Source organism: Lycium ferocissimum, chromosome 12 (genome assembly GCF_029784015.1).
Source record: "Lycium ferocissimum isolate CSIRO_LF1 chromosome 12, AGI_CSIRO_Lferr_CH_V1, whole genome shotgun sequence".
NCBI classification, from domain to species: domain Eukaryota; kingdom Viridiplantae; phylum Streptophyta; class Magnoliopsida; order Solanales; family Solanaceae; genus Lycium; species Lycium ferocissimum.
The window spans coordinates 45,797,666-45,805,887 of NC_081353.1; the positions used below are offsets into that span (position 1 = coordinate 45,797,666).

At 30.6% G+C, this 8,222-nt stretch overlaps 1 protein-coding gene across 2 annotated transcripts; it reads left to right on the top strand.

The window, feature by feature from the left end:
- Nucleotides 1–487: 487 nt before the first annotated feature.
- Nucleotides 488–4,735, top strand: LOC132040651 (uncharacterized). 2 transcript variants are annotated; one of them, XM_059431307.1, is made up of 9 exons: nt 488–519; nt 1,589–1,698; nt 2,606–2,710; nt 2,801–2,861; nt 3,174–3,239; nt 3,606–3,665; nt 3,837–3,928; nt 4,203–4,288; nt 4,381–4,735. In XM_059431307.1, exons 2-9 carry the CDS (start codon nt 1,595–1,597, stop codon nt 4,401–4,403), a joined length of 597 nt encoding a protein of 198 aa, XP_059287290.1. In that variant the 5' UTR covers nt 488–519; nt 1,589–1,594; the 3' UTR covers nt 4,404–4,735. The 2 variants fall into 2 exon arrangements, with proteins under 2 accessions (XP_059287290.1, XP_059287291.1); XM_059431308.1 differs by having other exon boundaries at nt 2,609–2,710.
- The last annotated feature ends 3,487 nt before the right edge of the window (nt 4,736–8,222 follow it).

Here is an 8,222-nt window from a genome sequence, read left to right on the forward strand (position 1 = left end):
GATTTAATGTAAATATCCAAAAGTGGATAAGTATTTACTGTTTTACAAGTGTGTAAAATTTTGCCCTTTTTTGTTTATTGCCCATTAAGTCGGTAAAAACTTATCCGCATCGGTGTTTACATCAAGTCAATGGATGTATGACACGTGTTTGAATATGTACGACTGTAGCTTAACCACAATTAACTAATATCTATATTCACTTCATTAAATCATTAACCATGATAAATTGCAATGATTTGGTGTAAACACCCGGTGTTGGGAAATATTTACCCATTAAGTCACATTATTTGAGTGTTACATAGTTCTATAAGAGTAGCCATTTATTCTCCCCCGTTTTTTTTGTTGTTTTTTTATTTTATTTTATTTTTTATTGGTGGGTGTGGGGTGGGGTTAAAGCCTATTTATATGTTCATAATAAACCTAAACTATTACATTGCATTCTCCCTCTATTTTCACTCTTTGCTTCAATAGCGATACAAACGCACACTTCTTTCTCAGCTTTGATATTCCCCATTCAAGGTAAAAGATAACACCTTTGTTTTATCTATTAACACCAAAATCATATTCACAAACACATTAGAAGTAGAAAAAGTTAATGGAAAACTTTGTTTCTTCTACTCTATTTTATTGAGGTTTTGCATGACTATTTTATAATATGTATACTTATATTTCGTTTCTCATTTTCTTCTTCTTTTTAGAGTGGAGGTTGATCGGGTTACACATTAAAACTTGTTCTATATAAGGTCATGCGTTAATTTTCATTCCTCAATGGTTTCACCTAGTCGTTTTTTTCGGTTTAGTTCTTTTTGGATATCTTAGGTAAACATAATCCTAGTGCTACTTTTTTTTTTTTTTAATGTTTTTCCTTTATAGATTTTTGCACGTTATTAATTTAGATATGATTTTGGACCATGCACAAAGTGGAAAATTGGTACCACCAAAGGATGTGGTGTAGCGGATGAGGCTGCTAGTCAGTGCTTGGTTCGAGCACTGGGTATAAAAAATCCTTGGTAGGGAGCGCTTTCCCCTGAATAGGGCCCTATGGGGGCGAATCCGGATATCGTCTGTCTCTAACGCGGATATCGGACACCGGGTGGGAAACAAAAAAAAAAGTGAAAAATTGGTCCTTGTTTTTTTTTTTTTTTTTTACTATATCCTTATAAATCGTTGATTCTTACCCTCTCTTTTTTCACGTGGCGTCATGTACCCTCATTCGGGTTGATTTGGATTTACCCCCGAAAGTTTCATTTTGGAGGTATAACGACCCCTAGCTTAGGTAACTCTATTTTCAGGCTCAAAATCAAAATCTTTTGGAGGAATTAATTACCACTACAACCTCTGGTGATTTGTTATCGTTGATCTCTAGACATAGGTAATTTTACAACTCAGGTTGAAATCAAGGAGGCAATTTTCATGCACTTGGATAGTTGTTATTGAGATAGCAATTTTTAGATAGATTCCCGCCATAAAAATATGCCCCACCCAAACTACTGAACTTGAACGGATTGGGTTAATAATATTTTCATAAGCTATTTTATCTATCATAATTAAATGTATTTAAGTGACTAATGCAAATCAATTTGACTAGGTCAAAATGGAGCCACAAAATGGAGCCACGTCAACAGAGGATTTTTTGGATGAGAGTTCATTACAAGAACTAATCCAACTGCTATCAGATGATGTCATTCTTGTACCAAGGTGGACTTCTTGGCTTATTGTCTTTGCTACTTTAATTTGGAATCTGTTTCATTTAACTGATTAAAAATAATTGATAATTATCACGTGCTGAAAAATACTTTGGGGTGAGTGGCGAATTTAGAATTTTGGATTTGTATTTGATTAATTTTTTTGAACGTAAACTTACTATTAATTATATAGTATAAGTGCATGCACAATTATTTGAACACGACAACGAAAAAACTTAAATTAAAACTACGATATTATGGACGTTGCGAATCTTTGATGTAAAACACAATTGACAAGTAAAGAGATCGGTTGGTTTTGTCGTTCTGGAGAAACTGTTCATCTTTCGGAGGGGTCAAACACTATCTCAAACTTTGGAGTCTTTTTTTTGTGTGATGCAAATATTTTTTCTTTTTTTTGCTGTAGTGAATTGTGTAAAGTAAAAAAGGAAAAGTGTAAGAAAAAATAAATAAAGCAGAAAAAAGGTAAAGCAAAGTCAGTGAGAGAGTAGTCTGAAAAAGAAACAAATAAAAAAAAAAAAATTGGGTAAAAAAAAGTGGCAACCAGAAAGAACTTAAAATAAAATCTCACTGGGGCAAAAGCAAAAAAGTAGTTTTAATAATATAAGCTGTTTACAAGAAATTTTAATTATACATTGTATATATATACTAATTTGTAATATATACATCAATCATTCAACATGAAATACAGTGTATTGTTAATAATACGTACATTACAATTCTGACATTACTAATCCCTTCATAGCTTGTTTCTAAACTAAACATGCTCAAATCCCTGCATTACTGAGTATGTAGACAACAAATTGATCTAAATAACGTAATAAAAGAAAAACAAATCAAATTAAATATTGCAGGTCATGGTTTATTAACATAGCTTTCCTTCTTTCTCTCTTTCTTTTTAGTAGCAACCAACAACCATATGAAAATCATCAGATTCAATACCCATATGTTCAAGCCCCATCAGATTCATTTGTGTTGAATCAACATGGCATGTATTCTTCCCCAGGGTACTAAATACTCTCTTTGTCTCTCATATCACACACACACACACATGATATATATTCTATGAATAACTAAATGCAATTTTTTCTCGTCAGGCCTATGTTTAATCCTGCTCCAGAACTCTCGTTTGATATCGGCCAGAATTTACCTCCAGAGGTATCTTTATTTTAAAATCTCATCATTTTTCTGTCTACATTCTTTTTTTGGCTAAGTAACTTATTGCACTACTAAAAAGAAAATAGGAATTAGCGACAGAAAATTTTTGTAGCTAAATGGCAAAATTTGTCATTAATCCTATTTAACAACGCATTAGCGACGAATTATCAATACTTCTCTCAACTATGAACAATTTAGAGACAAAGTTCGTAGCTAATTTCAGTTTTTTAGTGTTGCCCTTTAATTAGTAATGCTACTACAAAATCTTCATGTATGTATGTTTATTTAATTTTATTATTCCTATATATGCAGCGACACAATGTCAACTCTAATAGGAATATCATTCCTTCAACTGGAAATGTGAGAACTCGTCAGAGGGTACGGTGGTCAAATGATCCTTTTTTGTCTCTCTTTAATATTATTCCATTCATTCTAAATACTATTTTCTTATTAGTTTATTTGAAAAAGAATATAACATTTCTATATCTGAAAACAACTAATTTTAAACTTTTCATTTACGCTTAATGAGAAGTTACTATTGCCACACAAATGTTATGGCATGTCCATATAAATGTAATGACATTTTTAAACAAATAAATTTAAAAAACATCATCTATCTTCTTAAACCTAGTAATAAGTCTAATTGTTCCAAATATATTGGGATGAAGAGATGATAAAATGTCATTAGCATTATTAGGCAACACAGCTTTTTTTATATATATAATTTATTTTGAACAAATGCAGGCTACTTACAGGAGAGGACGAATGCCTAGTTTATGCCAAGGATCGTCTTCACGTTCAAGAGTATGTTTAATCTCAAATTTATTAATTTCTTGGTTTGTGATTAATTTTTGCAAGTAGTTCCTTTTTTATACTATAGTCATCTTTGAAAATGCTTAGTTTGTGTAATGGTTCCAAAACACGTAAACTTATCATATTTCTATTAGTTTATGTTGTTTTATGAAATGGATGCAGAGAGAGGTCATTCAAAGAGAACATGAGACAATTGGTCATCAAAATGATACCTACCCGGCGAGAGGTCATCATCCATGGAATCCACGGCAAACGTAATCATATACTTTCATTATTCCACTTTATATAAAAAAAATTATTAATTTGTTTCAAAAATAACATATTCTTATATTTAAAAATAATATAATGTTAAAACTCTCACATTATCATTAATAACATGCTTTTGTAACTATAAAAATGTCATGACAGTTTGAAATTGCATATTTCAATAATTTGTTTTCTTTCTTAAATTAGTTATGCACTAGACAAGTTGTTGTATTTATAATGCATTATTTAAAATAAAGAAAGAGAAGTGAAATTGTTGTGCAGACCAATTCGTAACCGTCTATATGAGGCTGAGAATGGTCTACCGGTGGATCCTTTCTTACGTGCTATGCAGTTGAATCCAAACTTCAGTAAGCAATTTTTATTCATATTTCAATTTGACATATATTAATGTTGTTTTCGTTCTAACAGATTTTTTTTTTTTTTTTTGTTTAATTGCCAGACATTAGTAGAGGCAACAACTAAGGAACAGACAGAGCCGGGTTAGCGATTTGAAGATTCCTTTTGAAAAATGCAGAACAAATGCTAGCTCGTGATGGAATTTTTTTACTTTTTGTTTTGTTAGTTCCTTTAATTTCCTTGTTGTGGAGTGAGGAGGTTTGGTAGGCAGAAATTTCCTGGTTGTCGTGTACTTTTGCAATGGTTGTTTAATAAATTGTCATCTTCTTATTTCTCTTGCAACTTATGCACCTTTTAGACTATAGTCTAGATATTTTTTTTGAGAAAACTGCAAATTTTATTAGAAATTGGTAAACAAGTTTTACAAGCTAGTATTCAGTTCTCTCGCTATGAACTGTTATATTTTTCTCTCTCCTTTTTTCTTTTTTCTTTTCCTCATATCTTTTTTGGTTTGCTTTGTGGTATGCTTTCCAATTTTTTTTATGCTAGCACCCTTATTGACTTCTCTTCCTGTAAGTTTCAAGCTCTGTGAATATTTATCTTGTTCAATCACAAAAAGTAATCTGTAAATTTCATCATTAGTTTTTCGCCAACGTATTTGACATAACAATACATAATACAAATTAAACTCATATTCAATACATATACAATAACTTTTCATGACATTGTTTAGAGAGCATTGAGTTGCTTACGGCCAAAGGACACATCATTGATTTACCTTTAACATTTTGACACCACTGAACCCTTATAATAAGAGTCGATAATTTAAAAAAATAATATATATATATATATATATATATATAAGAGTAATCTGGATAGAAGTCCCCAGTTACTCCATACTTCTTAGTTCTTAGGTCGTAAAACCATCAATAACTACTCCTCTAAGTATAGAAGTTCAGATCTTTGAGTCTAGTTGCCATTTTTGCCTTCCTGCTTCCTTTGTTGAATAAAAGTTGACATGGCTGAACTGTTTAATAGGCGCAACAACATGTTAACGTATATATTAAAATGAAAACTCGTGCCACAATTAGCGATCGTTTATGTATTTGGCCAAATGTATTTGATTTTGAGTTCAAGATCCACCCGATATTAGGTCCAGTAGAGTTTGAGTTTGCCGATTAATAATCAAGACATGTTCCAGTCAGGGGTGAATCTATTCATAAAAAATGGGTCACGTGAACACGTAGTCCGTGACTAAACTCGGTATATTATGTATATAATCCCCAAAATATATATAATATTAGCGAAGGAACATATGGTCAAAAGCGGATTGAATGGAGCACTGGTTAAGTGTTGCCTTTAATGCCTCAAGGTTGTGGGATTGAACCCTACTAAATGCACCTTTGTATCTTTTTTATGTATAAAAAAAAAAAATCTAAGGTGAACTCATCCTCTTTAAATTTTGGATTCGCCTCTAGTTGCAGTTTGATTTTACCTGTATAGTATCCATCTATCTATGACTCTATATGTAAGTATTGACACAGACAGTTTTCAAATTTAAACTATCAATTCGATTTAAAGGTTTTATTATTTCTCATTTGATTCAATTGGTTTAATCTCTAATTTATATAAATTTAACGGACTTTTACTGCATATATCGAATTCGAGTTAAAGCTACTGAATTCCACTAGTTACCTTTTTATATTTGCCCTTAAGTATACAAAAGCAGCATTTACATTTTGCAAGTTAAAATAGACCCTTCAAATTTTAGGTTTAGAGTTTGACTTCCATATTAAATAATATACTTATTTCGAGTTGTGATTTGAAGTGCATATATATAGTCTGAAAATGAAATTAAAAAAAAAGTATGATTGAGTCAAAACAGTGGCTACCAGAATGAACTTAAAATAAACTGATAGCAAATAATTAGTGAATTTGGTAAATCGGTGTTAGATTCGAATAAAATCTAAAGCAATATCTACAAATAATGTAGAATTTATTATGCACATATTAGAAATAAGATGCATGTCTAGCTCCTCGAAGTTCTACTCAATTATAAGATCTTGAAGAGACTTAGCCTATTCTTGAAGCTATCATCCTCTAATTTCTCTTGTTTTAACATGTAAAAACTTTCTCTTTATCTTTTTTAATTTATCACTCTTTTTTTTTTTTCATCTAAATAATTTGTTGCATGTATGAATTCCAAAAATTTGATTTTTCAGAAAATCTAAACGAGGGGGTTCCACAAACTCCTGTTTACCATGACTTCATGTAGCTCATGTACTTTTAGAGTTAGTGAATTCATTATTGTTCTTAACTCTTATTAGTCTTAAGAGTTTTTAAGGAATTTGGGAGAAGAGTCTTGAGGAAAGGCATCTTGATCTTTGATGTTTTATTTTGGAATTAATAATTCTGAAATTGTTATACCGCGCATTGAAGATAGTATAAAAATAATTGTGGTATGATTAATTCTGAGAATGCATTTTTTCGGAATAAAAAATTCAACTAAACGAGACTCAAATAATCTCACGTTGTATACCAAAATTGTTACTCCTATATCTTATGCCACAAATCAAATTACGGTATAATTCAATTGGACCTGTCTCGTCATGTTGTCCTAAACAAAGGTTTCCCTCAAATTAAAAGAGAAAATCATGTGAATAATCAATGTAATATTTGATTTACACTGTCGGTCGCATGCTGGTACGATGTACCACACGTTCTTGTATTTTGGAATAACATGTGTTGAATTCAATTAAATGTCGACGGAAAAGAATTCAGCGTGAATCGATCCCTAATGAACCCCCAAAAGGACTGATGTTCAAATAAAACCAGTATAGATTTGTGCCATGTTTGGTTGGGTTTGAGAAAATGTAATCTCAACATAAAATTAATTAAGTTACACGATATTTGGCTGTTAATTTTTGTGTTCCTTACAAATAATAATGCATAAATTATGTTGGAATCTATGAATTATTTTATGCGGGATCGAAAATAAAATAAAAATATCGATATTAGCACATGGACTTAAATTCTAAAATGATAAAATTAACCTCATCATAGTAAGAAAGTTTTTACATTTTATTTAAGGAACAAACAAATTTTTTAAATTATACATGTATATATCCTAATTTGTAGTACATCAATCATATATTCAACAAGAAATAAAATGTATTAATAATACCTATATTACAATTTTCATATTAGTAATCCCTACATAACTTGTCTCTTACTCAAACGACCCCTAATCCCTGCATTACAAAGTGTTTAAACAACAAATTGGTCTAAATATTGTTAACAAAAGAAATACAAATTGAACTAAATATTGAAGGTCATGGTTTGTTAACATAGTTTTACTTCTTTCTTTTTTGTAGCAACCAACAGCCATATCAAAATCATCAGATTCATCACCCTTATGTTCAAGCCCCATCAAATTCATTTATGTTGAATCAACGTCACATGTATTCTTTCCCAAGGTACTAAATACTCTCTTTCTCATCACACACAATATTCTATGAATAACGAAATGCTACTAATTCAAACTTGAAATGTATGTATGTTTCTTTAATTTTATTGCACCTCTTTATGCAGGGATAGGGTGTCAACTCTAATAGGGCTGTCATTCCTTCAACAGGATATCTCCGAACTCGTCGTACGAGGGTACTTTGGTCAAATGTTCCTTTTTTTGTTTCCTCTCTCTAATATTACTCCCTTCATTGTAAACATTATTTTCTTACTGTGTTAGTTTATTTGAAAAAGAATGTCATATTTGAAAACGAATAGCTTTAAATTTTTTATTTTACGCTTAATTAGAAGCTTGTATAACTACACAGATGTTATAGCGTGTTTATGACTGCAAGTTTCAAAAGTATTATAATCATACAAATGTTATGACATATTTAAGTAAATAAATTTTAGAAAAATATTATTTATTTTCTTAAACTT